Source organism: Stegodyphus dumicola, chromosome 1, assembly GCF_044657685.1.
Source record: "Stegodyphus dumicola isolate Sdum_Otavi_A_Nest chromosome 1, ASM4465768v1".
In the NCBI taxonomy this organism is placed as follows: Eukaryota; Metazoa; Arthropoda; class Arachnida; order Araneae; family Eresidae; genus Stegodyphus; species Stegodyphus dumicola.
The window spans coordinates 221,413,185-221,431,465 of record NC_140768.1 but is presented as its reverse complement, the minus strand read 5'-3'; the positions used below and the strand labels follow the sequence as shown (position 1 = coordinate 221,431,465).

Below are 18,281 nucleotides of genomic sequence, written 5' to 3'. Positions count from 1 at the left end.
ATAAGTAATTCAAAATGTTCAAATCAGACATAAAATTCATAATTTGCACTAATGCTGCAAATTAACTAAATAACATATTTATAAAGATTAAAAATAAGATTAAAGAAAATTATCTCTGAGGAATTAAAGAAAATGAGAATCTTATGCAAAATTTAATATATATAAGCAAAATACATAAAATACATCAATTGTTATTACAATATTATATAATACTGACAATTATTTATTCATTCATTCTTTCATAACAGTGACAACTTTTTTAGCTAATCTTTATTGTATGGCAAATTCTTTAATTCTTTATTGTATTATTAATTTAATTCTTTATTGTATTATATAATACTGACAATTATTTATTCATTCATTCTTTCATAACAGTGACAACTTTTTTGGCTAATCTTTATTGTATGGCACTCCACATTATTGGTCATCTTAAAAATCTTAAAAAATTTTCTTAAAAAATCGCCAAGGGTTTGGTTTTTTACCAAATCTGGAAACTTTTCTATACCAAACATATTTTTGGAAGCCCTAATGTTGATAATGCTGTGTTAATTTGTTCTGGGTACCATCATTTGAGTATGTGTGCTAATGTTAAGTATGGCTGAAGTAAGTACAAGGATGAATGTTGACTGGTTATAGTATGATCAAATTGTAAATTTGAGATTTTTGTATAGGTTAGATGATGGATGACAGACATTTTATTTTTGCATGAAAGCTGGTTTAATTGCTGAGAGATATGAATGTCCTATGTGTAGCATGATATGAAATTGTGTGAAAGGAAATATGTTGTTTGAGTTATCGAAACTAAATTTACAGCGCTGTTCCTAGGCCATTGGCTGCCTGTGTACTTTCCTAAGATTGTCGCCCCTCAAATTAAAAAAGTGCTCAATACTTAATAAAATTTTAAAGTCCAGCTGCCCGTCAGGAACGGCCCAAAAAATTTATGTTACAAAAATTAAAATTGTTATTTTATTATCATTCAAAATTTATATTTTTGGTTATTTATTCCTCTCTATCTGTTAAGACAGATTTTGATGCCATCTTGGATTTGGCAAGTTTTTTTAAAAAATTGCCAAGGGTACAGTACAAGTAAATTTTTAACACTTTTTTTAGAGGTATTTTATAAGCATCATTGCCAAAACAAGTTTATTATTGGTGCCTTTCATTCTAGGTCACACAAAACTAAACTTGATTTAGCAAATTTCTGAAAATGATTCAACCTTAAAAGATCATTAGAAATAAATACAGGCATTTCCTCTGCACTTTTCTTTATACAATTCAGAACTCTTTTTTTGCTAATATTTAATTTATATGTGAATTCCTTGTAAAATACATTTTAAAGATTTTTTAAGAGATGCTTTAAAATTATCATCAAATGTTAAATCTTATCAGAACAGTCATTACCAACAGAAAGATCTGCTTATCATAAATAGTCATACTGTGGTTTAGAGAAATAGTTGATCATCAAACATGTTACAAATAAGTGAATCATAGCAATATTGGAAAAAAAATACTACACGGTAAATAGAATTTACCTAACTTAAAATATGCAAGCTGTCTGTATATCCAGTCATAAATATTCCAAAATATATAATTAATGTAGATACACTGAAAAAACACACAAAAATGTTTGTCTTCTTAACTTTCAGCATTCATTTCTTGTTTATAACTCTGCTTGAAAAGGAAACATTCAATTTTATTTCTGAGAAGCATAACAGAATGAGAAAAAATTAATATGCAGAATTCAAAATATTCATTTACTTATTTACATTTGACAGAAAATTGCAAATACGTGTCGAAACTGGCTAATATTCAGTCTTTTCATTTTTATTTATTTCCTAAATTATTATTATTAAATCAAACATTAATTATCTATCAGGAAGCAAATTTAAAATAATAAATGCTAGAACAAAAGCATAATAAAATCATTTAAATTATAGTTTAGCTTTACAGATGATGAAAGAAAAATTTCTTATATTATATTGATGAAGGGTGTACAATGTGGTGTGCATTACTCTAATGTAAGTATACCTAACCTAATTTAATTATGCAATATCAAATTTCAATCAAATGTAGATTTCTGCAATCTACATTAAAAACAACTGCTGAACAACAGACTGAGTGAGTACATTGCAAACCTACACAGCAGTAATAAAATAAAACATTACCCTCTATATCAGGGGTCTCCAAACTACAGCCCGTGGTCCAAATTTGGCCCACGAGCCTTATCAATTCAGCCAACCAATTTATAAATAGTTTTATAAAATTTAAAAGAAGCAAGATACCATACACAATAACTATTTTATATAACAAATAATCGATAAATATATTTACAGTCATGCATGTTCTTTCTAAAGCATATTATAAATATTATACTACTGTTTCTAAATTTACAATGAGTAAAATACAGCCAACACTCTATTATAAAATTTGTCATATTTTTTTTATGAGAAAAAAGGTTCCATACCCACTTTCATAGTAGTATTCTAGATTTGTTCATAAAAATTTTTAGCAACAACTTTGTTTAAATATTCAAAAAATTTTTTTTAATGTATATGTTAAAATTTGTCATCGCATTTTGAGCCCCCCACAAATATGAAATGCCTATGAGCAAGTTTTCATCTGATAAAAATGTGATGCTAAATTGTTACAACAAGCAAGGAAATCCACTTATAAGTAAAATTACATCGCAAACCAAAGAAATCTTTGATATGCTGCGACAAGATTGTTTTTGCAAACGTTTAAACAATTTTAAGAAATTCATGTTAGGTGAAACAACATGAAAGTCTAAAAACCTCATTTCTTCGGATTATCATAGCAATATAGATTCAAATTCATTATATTACATCACCACGGAGTGATGAATTAACTACGTATTGGCCGTCAAAAGATAGTAAAAGAGGTAATATGTCCTGCAGGCTAAAGAAGTTTGGAGACCCCTGCTATATATGAAGCAAATTCATAACATATAGAATGCTTTCATATTATGTAAAAATTACTAAACTGACAGTGCTGATTAATGATAGCTTTCATTTTAATTTTAAATGCTATTTCTGAAAACAAACGTACATTGTGTGCATAGAATAAACACATTTTATAAGAAATAAAAGTTAACAAAAGAACACAAAAAAAATCATGATCTCTCTAATTGATAAATGTCAAATAAACTATGTTATTAAGTGCTTTAAAAATATCGCATCAGTTTACCTAATTTTTAACTATAAATGAACAGAAATTAATGCCTACACATAGCAAGTAAAAATTAATCTGATTATCAAATAATACTGATTACAACCAATCACTACATAACAATGAATTAACAAATAGAAAGAAATATTGTCCAGTTAACAAACAGTTTATGAATAACTAGCTTTTACATTTACATCGCTTTTAAATAGCATTTTTGTAAAACAAACTGCTAGTTTACGAAAACTGCTGGAGACAAGATAATTCTTAAATGCTATAATGATAAAACTTAAATATTCAACAGATAGCATTAACTTCTTGCATGTTAAGAAGCAAATCTTGTTTAATGTCTCCTCCTATATGAAATTATGTAATTTCCTAATTTCAAAATATTCGGTAACTGAAAATGTTTCAACCAAAAATTAAATAACACGTCTAAATATCAGTATAGCGTGAGCACTTTCACTACTAATTGCATTGAACACACATGCTAGGCCAAACGATCTTTACTCACCATAAAAGTTTTATTTATTCGAATTAATATGATTAAAAAATTTTGATGAAAAGTACGTAATATGGACAATATAAAAATACTAACCCCGAATAAAAAGAATCCTTACTTACCAGAATGCGTTTCTTATACTGTCACGTTTGTTTTACTTGCAAATATTTTGTTACGTTGCACAAATTCATAATAAAATATGGCGCCAAGAGCTTGTATTTTAACATGAGCGAAAACTTCGCCAAAGATAGCAACACATAATTCTGACGTCAGAAATCCAGGGCAACGGTCAGCGCCATCTATTGTCAAAAAGCAGCATTCGTAATTCTCAAAACTTACTCTTAAAACGAAACACTTGCATAGGCTCGAAAACAGCTACATATTTTCCCAAATAAATCTAAAAATTAAAAATATATAAAACGAAATATAGATAAAACTATTATTTATAATTACATAAAGCTCACGTTATTTAAAATCACTTAGAATACCAAAATAATCTACTTACATAACACTATTGGCAAAATATATATCCACAAAATTCACGACCACAGTTTCGTAGCCACACGCCACCATAAGAACCAAGGGGGTTAGAATTAAGGCTCCTTAGTTAGAATTAAGCCTAATAAGAAGTTAGTTAATAAGAAGGAGCCTTAGTTAGAATAGACCTCTGACCTCCTTGGTCAGAACAAATCGACCATCTTGATCACGTGACTTTTGCGCTTCAAGGCCATTATAGAGTTGGCTGTGTTGTTGACCCGACTCTCTTCCCCCCTCCCACGCCTCTACTCTTCTTTCTTTTCCTTCGAGATTGTTATCAGAAGCCGAGTAAAAAGGTGTTTCTACGTCTTGGCACTCGAGAATAAAGTACGATCTATATTTTCTACTAAAGAGAGATAAACAGGATCGTTATCAAAGAGAGAACTGCAAAGGAAAACCTAAAACGATGCAGTGGGAAATACGACAGGCTGGTTGGGTCAGGCTTGTTTTGGGCCTTTCCATCAAGATTAGAGAAAAATTTAACTGAAAATTGAACTCTCATTTATTTATATTAAAAGATAAAGTATTTTTCGGATAAAGTAAAACTTTGTACCCAGAAGTGGCTTTTCACTATTGAAGAGAACACAACAACATGTAAGTTAAAATTTTTCCATCATTTCATCGCAGTGTTCTATTTAAAAGAGGTTCAAATTTCTTACATAAATTATAAAAAAGTTTCAAATTTTGTTATATATTTAGATTATTTAGGTTTAGAAATACGATAAGAAATACTTAGAAAATACGATTCTGCTCAAATTTGAAAAAAGGAATAAATGGGGTTAATATTGCTCCTTTTTCGTCGAATAGACTCACAGCTAATATTATTCACTCTATATTATGAGTCATTAGTCATTATTATTGTTGATTTTCTTCCATAAAAAACATTTCAAGAATTGATTTTGGCAAAAAGTTTTCCACATGCTGAGACCTTTTTAATAGTTTCTTTTTTCATCCATTTATTAGAAGAAATGGAGTGGCAATCGTTTTTTGTATTCACGGTGTTGACAGATTTCACGAGTCACATGTTTACTGTGGTTGTTACAGGCAATATTGCGTCATTGTATGTTCAAAATGAGGAAAGTGAAAAAAGAAAGTTATCTAGAGATTGAAATATAATTGTTGTTTAATGCTGTTGATATCACTCTATGGATGCGAAATATATGCCAGATTGAGTATCATATAAATGCTGCCCATTTTCTTAAAATTTATATTGTTTCTGCTTTGTTCTCTATTTTTTCTCAGTCGTACGTAGGTAAATATATCAGATTTAAGAATGTCATTGGATTCTAAATATGCTATTGCTTCAAGGCTTGCTGCATTTTTGAGAAGAAATGGTAACGATATATGGTTAATGATTTTAATTTAGTGTTATAAATATTATTAAATGACTGTGGAATTTACTTGTGTAAACTATATGTAAACTGAGAATAGTCCGATTTGTGTTTTTCTGTATTTTTTAGGTGACAAAGTTAAAAGTGGTGCTTCCAAACTATCACTCACGACAGCTGCATTATGTTTACTGAATAATTTATTTGCAGAAATTTTAAATTGTGAAGAATGTTCTGATGACCTTAGCAGTACGAATATGTTGACCCCGCGAATTATCGCGGACGTGCAGTATCTGTATGATTTTATGAAAGAAACGTCTTTTTTAAAGGTTAGTAAATTTCTGTTTTGACTTTTTAATGTTAAATACTTAGTTAAAAATATTAAACACTAAAAAATTTGGTTAAAATGCGGTTTAGCCCACTGCTTGGCGATTGTTTTTCAATGGGCAATAAATGCGCCAACATGGCTAATCCGATGTTTTGAAGCTGTGTTGTTATTCTGTTGCCACTAAATGTTATCGTCCTGTGTTATATTTAAAGAAATTAAATATTGAAAAATCTGCATAAATGTTTCTCGCATTGTGATAAAACAACGGTACCTAGAGCCATCAAATTTTGAATAACATACGTTTCCAACCTAATATGGGCATCTGGAAGCCCAAACTTGGAATTTTTTTTATTATCTGATTGTTATTTTGTAAAACTTGAACGAAATTTTTATTAGCAAACTCAAAGATTTCAAAGCGAGCAACTGCAACACAGTACGGGGGGGGGGGGGGAAACATTTTTATGTGCAGAGTGCAAAACTGTGTATCAGAAATTCTAAAGATATGCTCATTTTAAAATTATTTTGCGATATTGCTGTTGAACTGAATTTTATGGTTTAAGTGTAAAAAACATTATATGATAAAGAAATGTAACACACAAAACGTTAAAAAAAATGCCCTTTGGGCGTAATGTAAAATCTAAAGCTTTCATTATTTTTATTTTATTTATTATTTTTTTTTTTACTTGTTAATTCTGTTGCGGTTTGAATGTTCTTATGTGGTTTCTTTTTTTAATCCAGTGTTCCCCCCCCTGTGGGTTTTAGCCTTTTTTTTGCATATATTACGGAAACGGCGTATAAATGTTTGCAAATTTATTTAAAGTTGAGGGGGGGGATCCAAAAGGGTTTCCCCCTGAAATAAATTCATATATAAAACCTCTCAAAAAGACTTTACATTTTTCTTTGAACGGGTAGGTGAAAAAATTTTTCTTGTATGGTTCATTTTAAAGTTGCTTATTTTAATATTTTGTATTTCTTTTTGGCTCAATCCTAGAAGATTGGAAAAGCTAACATTGTGCAATTCTCTGATGTTTTTTTTAATGAAAATAGATCGATATGTACATGGGCAAAGCCAATGTAGTGCGCAATGCCGACGTTGTGCACGATGCCGAGTTTGTGCAATTCTGGGAGGTTTTTTTAAGTGAAAATAGATCGATGTGCACATGGGCAAAGCCAATGTGGTGCACAATGCCGAGTTTGTGCAATTCTGGGATGTTTTTTAAGTGAAAATAGATCGATGTGCACATGGGCAAAGCCAATGTGGTGCGCAATGCCGAGGTTGTGCGCGATGCCGAGTTTGTGCAATTCTGGGATGTTTTTTTAAGTGAAAATAGATCGATGTGTGCATGGGCAAAGCCAATGTGGTGCGCAATGCCGAGTTTGTGCAATTCTGGGATTTTTTTTAAGTGAAAATAGATCGATGTGCACATGGGCAAATCCAATGTGGTGCGCAATGACGAGGTTGTGCGCGATGCCGCGTTTGTGCAATTCTGGGATGTTTTTTTAAGTGAAAATAGATCAGTGTGCACATGGGCAAAGCCAATGTAGTGCGCAATGCCGAGGTTGTGTGTGATGCGGAGTTTGTGCAATTCTGGGATTTTTTTTTAAAGTGAAAATAGATCGATGTGCACATGGGCAAAGCCAATGTGGTGTGCGATGCCGAGTTTGCGCAATTCTGGGATGTTTTTTTAAGTGAAAATAAATCGATGTGCACATGGGCAAAGCCAATGTGATGCGCAATGCCGAGTTTGTGCAATTCTGGGATTTTTTTTAAGTGAAAATAGATCGATGTGTACATGGGAAAAGCCAATGTAGCCAATGTTTCAAATTGTGGCCAACAAATATTATATCACTGTATTATATTTAAAGGAATTAAATGATTAAAAATCTTCATAAATGTATGTATGTTTCCCTCATTTTGATAAAACAACGTTACCTAGAAACATCAAATTTAGAATAACGTCATCCTCCTGCGAATATGGGCATCTCGAAGCCCAAATTTGAAATTTGGAATTTGTTTTATTATCGTTTTCATATTTTGTAAAACTTTAAACAAATTTTTGATTAACATACCGAGGAATTGCAAAGCAAGCAATGACAATGCTCTACAGATAAAAACATTTTTATCTCCAGTGCGCGAGACTGTGTATCGGAAAATCTAAAGATATGCTTATTTTAAAATTATTTTGTGATATTGCTGTTGAACTGAATTTTATGGTTTAAGTGCGAAGAACATGATATTTAATTAATAAAGGTAACACGCAAAGTGTTAAAAAATGCACCTTTGGGGTGTAATGTAAAATCTTAAATTTCAGATTTTATTTTGTTTTTTATTTTCATTATACTTGTTGTCTTTTTTTTAATTTCCTATCGTTGACAATATTACCTATCGTAGCTTTAGATATCAAAAAGCCATGGCTTTCACAGTGCTTTTTAATAATTAGATACGAATAAATTTCTTCGGAGAGAGCATAAATGTCCGAAAACAAATTGTCAATTAGCAGACGATAATTTATGCTTTCAAAACTATACTTGCAGTTAAAAAAAATTTCCAAGCAGATGATTTCTTTTGAAATTTTTACTTCGTAATTTGAGCAGTTAATTCATTTGCTGTTTGAATGTTCTTATGTGGTAGTTATCAATCGAGTGGTTTTATCTGTGTGTTTTTGCCATATTTCTGCATATATTTCGTTAAATAAACAATCGCTATGGATTTATCTGTGATGCTGAGAGAGGTGAGTGAATGTACATGTAAATTTATTACTTTATTGGAAATGCAAGGGAAACGTGCTGTCATTGTCAAAAAGACTTTTTATTTTCCTGAAAAGGGTGAGTGAAAATATTTTTTCTTTTTAAAATTGCTTATTTTTAATATTTTCTTATTTTCTTTCATTGTGAGAAATTAGATTTTTAAAATTTATTAATGAGTAGAATTCTAATACGAAAGTGTAGAACATGGTTTAGGAATTTAAGAAACATGGAAATGAAAGCTGTGTATGATGTAATATTCAATAATAAATATTTTCCCTTTTTTTTATTAATATAAAGCTTAAAAATTTTTAGAAAATAATGAAGATTGTTTACTTACTAGTATGTAAGAGATAGTGTCGTTACGTAACAATAAGGTAATTTTGTAAAGTTAAAATGTTCCGCAATATGAAATTAAAATTTTAAAAAAATCTGTTTTTATTTGTATAAATACTAAAGCTTAAAAATATTCACCCTGTATGAGAGACTGCGACGTTGTTTACAGTTTTAATAACTGTTACAATTCATTTACCGTATTTAATAGTTTGAAATAGAAAAAATTTAGTATGCTTATTTCTACATCTGTAGAAAATACATTGTGACGTCACAATCTTAGTCCCAACCATTTATAAACGTCACATAGCTCCGCCTTCGCAACTTTGTTTATACAACGTTTACTGGCGATTTTCAAAAAATCGCCGCTAATGAAAATCGCCAAGCAGTGGGCTAAAGCACATTTTCACCAAAAATTTTATTAAGAATAATATATTTTTGTCTAGAATAAAAAAGGGATTTTTCTCTGTTAAAATGTTATTACAAGGGTTTTTTTTAATTACAGTTTAAAATTTTATCTAAAAGTTGTAATAAAACTCTCATAAAAAGTTACGGAACTACTCTTATGTGCTCCCTCAGGTTGCCAAATTTCTCGCCAAACATTTTTGGCATGAAACTTCACGCTGCCATATTACTATCTAAATTTTTTGTCTACATTTTGAACTTTAAACCTAAATGGTCTCCAAAAACGCGGTTTTCGAGCATGCGAAAAACACGTTTTAAACACACGATTTAAGCTAAAAATCTGAAACAAAAACAAAAAATTTAGATTGCAAAATGGCTAATTACTGGTGATAAGAAGTAGGTACAGTACAAAGTCTTTAATCTGGAATGATCTACAGTCAAAAGTCGTTAATTCGGACACCCATAATCCGGAGTGATCTATAATCCGGACCTCAAAGCTACAAACTTTCTGCGCATGCGTCGCGTTCACGGATGCGCACAGGCGTTTAAGAGTGCGCGTAAGACCTTTACGTCTGCGAATATGTTTGTGCGCATGCGCGTTTAATGTGTAACGGAGGTATAAACTAAGCTAAAAATTCAGTTAATGTTGCAGATTGCGTTGTTCCTTAATCTTCGAATTCGATTCGGCTTATTATTTTTTGCAGACTGTTAGAGCAATTTCATAAAAGTAAGCTTGAACTTTCGATTATGTCAAATAGAATTTCCCATATATATTTACTAATATGTAATTTGTATCTACAAAGCGAAAGTATGTTTTGAAATCCGAAATCTGTTTATCAATTTCACGCGGCGGATTGGAAGTTGATCTGTCAGCACTATCCTTATCTTCAGGGCAGATGGTTTATATTGTATTTGGCTTATAATTCCTTATTAAGTGTAGTATTTCATCTCGATGTACTCCGTCTTTGATATGATTTAAATCAAGTTCCTCGTCATTATAATTCGCTTCCGATAGTGAAGAAAGTGACCCAGAGGTTATTGAAAACGAAAACATTTCGATTGACAAATTAGTCGGTATTCTCAACACAGCAATTATAGGACTTGAACAGTGGAACTTTGTAACTAAACAAGAAATTATGTCTGTTTAATAGAATTAAAGAGAAAGTATTATCACATGAAACGAAGCAACTTACATTGAAAGAAATGCTTAATAAAGTAAACAAATAAATATTAAGCTTTTTCTTTTTGTAAATTTTGATACCTTTTAGATCATAATTGTTCTTTATTTCGTAAATTACGGTTTCATATTTTTAATTTTGTAATTTCTGCGTGCCATCGTACCAGATTTAAACTGATGATCTATAATCCGGAAAAATCGATAATTCGGAATCGCCGAAGTCCCGACGAGTCCGGATTAACGACTTTTGACTGTATAATCCGGACCTCAAAGCTACAAACTTTCCGTGCATGTGCATAATACCTTTACACATGCGCATAATACGTTTACGCATAAACGTTTAATGTATAATGGACAGTATAAGCAAAGCTAAAATTATCTAAATATTTATTTCAGATAATGTTGCAGGTTGCGTTGTTCCTTAATCTTCTAATTGGGTTCGGCATATTATTTTTTGCAGACTGTTAAAGCAATTTTATAAAAGTAAGCTTGAACTTTCAATTATGTCAAAAGGAATTTCCGATTATGGAGCTGCCAAAGGATCTCCAAAGCGAAAGCATGTTTTGATGTCCATCAAATAAAACTTGGAATTGCTGCAAAAAATGGATAAAGGCATATCTTGGCTAATCTTTGGAATATGGTAACAGGTAGTTTGGCGACATATTGGTAAGGCGATAAAGGTTACTAGCTAGGACTTTAGCAGTGTACATGGATAAAGTCAAGAGTGTGCGCAATGCTATTTTTGTGCAATTCTGGGATGATTTTTTTTAAGTGAAAATACGTCGACGTGTACATGGATACCGTGTATGTGCATTTCTTGAGAACGCGGCAAGCAGTTTGCGATTCTACACTTTCTCCCAATTTCTCACCTAATCTTTGTCATGATTAAGCACTTTTGTTCCATAAAAGTTCTAGCATAAGCGTAATTCGGCCAGCAAATTGTTGGAAAAAATGTTGAGGGGGGAAAAAAATACCTTTACTTCGTGAAAACAAAATGGCGTCCAAACAAAAACTAGCAGGTTGCTGTAGCAGGGTTGGTCGCCATATTTTCGCCAAAAAATCGCCACGTTACCATAATCCAAAGATTAACCCATATCTTTTGTTTCTCTAACCATTCCAAAATCTGTTTATCAATTTCACAATGCTCTGCGGGGAAGGGGGGTGCGGGGACTTCACGGCGCGCAATGAACTGGAAGTTGATCTGTCAGCGCTATCCTTATCTTCAGGGCAGATGTTTTTATTTTATTCGGCTTATAATTCCTTACTAAATGTAGTATTTCATTTCGATGTACTCCGTCTTTGATATGATTTAAATCAAATTCCTCGTAATTATAAATATCACGAATACACATCAAATAGTTTTCTGGTTGCAATTTTCTAATTTCGACTATGCGTAATGTACGCTTTACGCACTGCATGCCATCTTACCAGATTTAAATTGATGATCTATAATCCAGAATCGCCAAAGTCCCAACAAGTCCGGATTAAAGACCAGTGGCGTAGCTAGCATAACTGGCGCCCGGGGCACGATATCTTTCTGGCGCCCCCCCGAAAAACATATAGTACTGTAATATATAGAATATACTCCTAATAAGAATATAAGACAAGACAAAAATAAAAGATTACAGTACCTAGCTTAAAATATTCTATAATATATTACGAATAGTCACTGCAAGTACTCGTCTACAAAATACCGTACTGTTTTTCTAGATATATAGGAACACAGGCTCAGGTTAGGCTTTAAATTTGAGACAAAAGAATCTTGTCAAAAAACCAAGACTGGAATTAAATTCGGAAATCTGTCTGTCAGTAGCAAAATCGGACATACGGCCATCTAGAATAAGTTAAAGATGTTATTTATTTTACATACTTATTTAATTTTTTAAAAAAACGTACAATTTTCAAAAAATTTAAACGTTAATATATATAAGGTCGCTATATTTAATGATAATATAACATTATATTATAATAAATGAATAGAATTAATTATTAGGTATATATTTTTCTTGCCTTGCATGAAGCTAATTTGTCAATTACTTCATCAAAGTCGATCATTTCAAATTTTTCTCTTTCTACACTTAAAAATGCTAGGTTACTTAGGCGATCTTGTCCCATCGTTTACCGTAGATGTGTCAAAATTAATTTTAATTTGCTGAAAGAACGTTCACAGCTAGCTATTGATACTGAAATAGTAAGGAGTATTTGTAGAGCGACTCTCAGGTTTGGAAAAACATCTTCTCCATACGATATTATAAAGGTAAGAAGCTGTAATGGAGTTTTAAGTTCAATTTCTTTTCTACTGTGGAGTAACATCTTGCAATCACATACTTCGACATTCGAGTTCTGTTCCACTAAAATCTGTATTATAAAATTCACCCAAATTTTTACAATTCTTTTCAAGATCGTTATCAACATTACCTTTGTTTAATAAGTTTTCAACGTCCAGTAAAAATCCAAATTTGGAGTTAAGATCACTTAGTCGTGTAAATCGCTTATTTATTTCCTGCTGCAGACGATCAAGAACGCTTTTCATAAGGCGAGAAATTTCACTTTCTGCGGAAAGGCCAACGTCTCTAGACAATTCTCGGGGCATTTTTCGGCGTTTTCTAACACGTATTGTTGTATCGATACCCCATTTTTCACAAAGAGACTAGCCTTTTCTATTGCATCTTTACAGATCTCGTCTCGAATTTCTGCAAGTTCAGTCGCTAAGGGCTCAAGATCATGGAACGCTACTCTTCATTTTGGGATCTTGTAACCTAAGCTGCACACGATCAATTCTCCTCAAGATTTTATGCCAGAAATGGACTAAAGTTATGAAACTAAAATTCAGCATATTTTGCAATAGAAGTTCAGCTTCACTTCTGGTGTCACTTGTGGTAGTACTATCCTCTGCTAATTTTTCTAATAGTTCTACAAATTCTTCCAGTTCTGTAACAATAACGCTAACTGCTTCTGCTTTGGCGCTCTATCGTGTTTCATATTCACGTTTAACAGTTTTCTTTAAAGCATTTTTTAATAATTCCCATCGTAATGTTGAACGTGAGAAAAAGAGATATATGTTTTCAATTATTCCAAAGCATGTTATAACGATTGGATCTTGCTTAGCTGCAGTGACTCCTACTAAATTTAATGAATGGTTATCACTATTTACAAACAATGCTTTATTATTTATTTCGATTGTTTAATAAGTTTATTCTTTGTTGAACGCCAGATATGCGACCTGACATCACGGCAGCATTATCATAACACTGTGATGTACAATTTGTTAATGAAATCTGATCGGAATTTAATTTTTCTAAAATTATATTTTCAATAGAGGCTGCATCTTTAGCATGTATTTCAATAAATCCTAAAAAAGATTCTTTGATGGAAACTTTTCTGTTGGTAAAATCAATATCTACATACCTAAAGACTTGCGACATTTGTTCTCAATGAGTAATATCAGGAGTCGAACCAACTAAAAGTCCGTAATATTTATTTCTTTTGATGTCACTTATTAGTTGATTTCGAACTATGAATGCCAAAAGATGAATAAATTTATTTTGGATTTGTGGTGGTAGGTATGAGACAGCTCTTAGCGTTTTGGCGTTTCTGTGACATTTTTTAGATGAGTAGCAAGCAGTGGATCAAACTGAGCTACAAGTTTAAGTAAAGATAATAAGTTTCCGACATTTGTAACGTCTTGAAGCGCTAGAATTTCAACATGACCACGTAGAGAAAGCATTTTTATAATCAAATACTTCATACAAGCTAATATCCGTTGCAATGTATTTCGCCACCGTTCTTTTTCAGACTGTATATTTGCTTCTAATGATTCATCGATTCCCGTTTTATTAATTAATATTCTTTCCGCTTCTTTCCACGTTGTAAACGCTTTTCGATGAATTTGACTTCTTTCATGGCTAATCAATTTATCATTTTTCCTCCATTTATTAAAACCAGATGCTGTTGCGAAATATGACTGTGTAGCCGAGATTGATGTAACAAACAGTAAACAACAAAAGCAGTACGCTGCATTATTTTTTGGTGAATATAATAACCAAGATCGGTTTATTTCAGTTCCTATTCTTCTTCATTACCGATTCGTCGAAAAAAGCCAAGATTTTGGCATTAGACGATTAGTTGACGTTGCTATTGCATTTAGACTGGATTCGTTTTGAAATATGTGGGATCTCCGAATAATCATTTCGGTGCGAAGATGGTTCGATATCATTGGACGATTATTAAAGAATTTTAAATAAGCAACATCTTTGAACTCCAGAACGTCCGGAATTGCAGTGAGTGTTTCTGTTGCATTTTCTGTACTTATTAGGTATGGACATGGATTTGGGACTCCTGATGTACTTGGACCCCCAACTTCATCATCTTTAGAGTATTTTATTTGTTGTGATGTGTTATCGCATAAACGTTTAGCAGCAATAGAAATACAGTTTGAATCTGATTTTAGTTCTTCATCCTTCTTAACTTCTGGTTTTCCTTTTTGCGATTTGTTTATTAAATATAATTCCATTCTTATTCTGGAGTTTTGAGCTTCTTTTTTTTGCTCTAGTTTTCTTTTCCGATTCTGAGAACCGCTAAATTTTTCCTTAGCATTAACATAGTCTAAATAAAAAATAATTTGCGACAGTTGCGGGAAGAGAAGTTATTGAAGACATAAAAAGACACTAAAGGCAATTACATACAACTAAACATGGAAAATCTCTGCAACTATTAGTGATAGGCAGGGCTGGATTTAAACTTGATAAGGCCCTAAGCTATTTGAAAACTGGGACCCTTTATAAGTCTGTTATACTATATTTTAAAGTTTTTTTTTTGGGGGGGGGGCCTAAACTATAGCTTGTGTAGCTTATACGTTAATCCTGCACTGGTGGTAGAGAAATCTGAATTGCATTTTTGTATTAAGTTTGTAGGATTCCCCACTGTGTAATGCTAAGTTAACGTTGAAAGTGACAAGAACTGATAAGCGAATAATCGCTTGAGTTCGTGTGACAGGAAACAACAAGATAGAAGGGTAAAAGAGCCCTTTATTATTCAAATAAGATTTAACAGAACTCCGTCTTGGAGTTGTACAATAAAGCCGACACTTGGGCTTGAACTGAAGAGACTAAGAATTAAACTAAACTAATCTTAACTAAAGAGATATAGAAGCTATCAAGATTCTAACGGAATTGGCCCCTTAACGCTAATTGACTGCGAAGCTATCAAGGGCCTAAAGTACGGCCGAGCGTAACAATAGCTAAGAGAGAGTAGCCTAAAAAGGCGGACGCGTGCTAACCAGAATCTCTGGTATCTCTCTCCCTCAGACAGTAAAACTTCGCGGTTATATACCGCTCTTCCTCATTAGTATTCAGACGTGACTGTAAAACCATGTTCTGGCCGGAAGTGGTAAGTTGAAGTTAAGAAGCGATAGGAAAGGAAGTTTAACTCAAAATTTAACTATTAATAAAATTAACATAATATTTACAAGCTAGCTACTGCGGAAATTTGGGGGTTCTAGACTTGAAATAGAAAATTGGGGAGCTTAGGTCAGTTAGTGTTTAAAAGGATTTATAAGCCTCTGGTATTAATAATCCCTTTGATTTTCCATTGTTATAAAGTATTTGAACTAAGAAATCTTTTGTAGGCTATTTCAGCACTAGAATATATTGCATATGCTACATAAAAATAAATACACTGTTTTTAAATTTCAATAATCAACTAGCATATAATAATAAAACGTTATAATGCGTATAACGTAGTTTGGGTGAAGGTAGGCTTTCAACTGATGCAGAAACTGAATGTTAGCTAAGTACTAAATTCACATTATGATAATTATTTGTTAAACAATAATACAACTACTTTAACAGAATTCCAATTAATTATACTATTACAAAGATAACTTGAAAACAAGCACAAATACTAATAAAGAGTTGCTGAGTATAACATAATATAAAGGTAAGATTATACAGAAGAAGTCAACTAAATATGCCCAAGTGCATAATAATGAAGAAAAGTTAGTGAAGTATAATGCTATCGTTATTGTCATGCTTACTAAACAAACATGGCTGACACTTTTAGCAGCGAGATTGAGATTAATTGGAAGATAATATTTAAACCGCGCTACCCCTTGAAGAACGGTAGTTAGGACAGAAATAAAAGTAAATGAGTGTACTAAATAAGCCTAGCGTGGCTGTTTTCGATCGAACAGAATTGAAGCACTTGTATTTTTAAACTGAAAGTCAACAATAACGATTTCTGGACTTGGAAAAAATCCCTATGCATTCTTCGGTGTCTTTCATAAACACACTAACAGCAACACCACACACCACGTGATTTGCTGCGGTGGGGTATCCGTCGACGTTGCAGCTGTGAGAAAAACGGGCACGGAACGTTGGTGGAACGTGGTTATCACATAACAATTTCAGACGCATTACACTGTTCACTGAAAAATGGAATCGTCAAATTAATGCTAAAAAGTAAAATGCATATCAAAAATTTCTATAGCTATAGTTTCAGCCTCCGAATAAATAATGTTTCAAGGTCGAAGGGTTATAATATGAGACTGTACTATTTGTTACCGTTTTAAAATAAAAAGCGGGATTTATACATGCATTTCGTTTTAAAAAAATTCTCTATTTTAGAAGAATAAAGTGGTCAGAAAAAAAAAACGTTTTGTATACGGAGATATTTGATTGATGTACTGCAAGCATAAACATTTATTATACATTTTATCAGACAAATCAAGAAAATAAATAATTAATTATATTACAATAATTATTAATTTTAAATACATTTTCCAAAAATCGATCAAAATAAAAACTGAAATTTTCCGGAAAATCTTGTTTGGAGACAATTTGGCGCCCTCTGGGAGCGGCGCCCGGGGCATCATACACCCCTTGCCCCCCCCCCCCGTCGCTACGCCACTGTTAAAGACTTTTGACTGTATTGTGAAATGCTAACAATGCTCAGGAAGGCAATCAAATCAAAACACCCAGGTAAACTTTTTCTTGGCCTCACCTGTTTCACGACAATGTGAGACCACACACAGCCAGGGCAACAAAGGAATTTCTGCAGAAGTTCAAATAGGAGGTCACCCACTCTAAAGTCCAGATCTGTCCCCATATGAATTTTACAACTTTGGTGAGCTAAAAAAAACATTATGATGATAATAGTTTCAAATGGATAATGAAGTCAAGGAGTGCATGCACAGCTGGTTCAGACAGCAGCCAAAGATTTTTTATGAACACCTAAATGGTTTTGTACAATACTTTTGAGTTTCATTAAAAAAATTGTATGAAATGTCATCTGCTTCATTATTTATTAACTGTACCAAATACATGCATACATGTACACGTACATGATGGCCCTCTCAGGCATCTCCCTGCTGGGTTGGCCCTCAATTCCGTATGGGTATACCCAAATATATCCGGGGCGAAAGCCAGCTCTGCGTTTTAAACATGTGTACATATACATACATTTCTGAATCTGGTCGTAATAACAGAAAGGTATATTTATTGTCCCGTCAATTGGCCAAGTAGCACAATTTAGTACCAATTACGGATGACCGTGTCCTTTAGTATATTGCAGAAATGTTTTGCGATTGGTGACCATTGCCGAAATTTCCACCAGTGGTCAAAGGGATGTAGAATTCAAAGAGATAATATGTAATATATAGTCAAAAATCTTTAATCCGGACTCATCGGGACTTCGACGATTCCAGATTGATTTTTCCAAATTATAGATCATCAGTTTAAATCTGGT

The 18,281-nt window shown here is 32.4% G+C and overlaps 1 protein-coding gene across 5 annotated transcripts in view; it reads left to right on the top strand.

Annotated features, from left to right (window-relative positions):
- Positions 1-5,232: 5,232 nt before the first annotated feature.
- LOC118194575 (uncharacterized) overlaps positions 5,233-18,281 on the top strand; it is a 121,434-nt gene continuing 108,385 nt past the window's right edge. For 4 of the 5 annotated variants that reach the window (XM_085825913.1, XM_085825905.1, XM_085825898.1 and 1 more), the window contains exons 1-2: positions 5,233-5,556; positions 5,683-5,879. In XM_085825913.1, coding sequence (XP_085682039.1) covers positions 5,496-5,556; positions 5,683-5,879 — 258 coding nt within the window. In that variant the 5' untranslated portion in view covers positions 5,233-5,495. Of the gene's footprint in view, positions 5,557-5,682; positions 5,880-18,281 lie in introns of those variants that run through there. The other variant, XM_085825918.1, reaches the window with a different exon arrangement.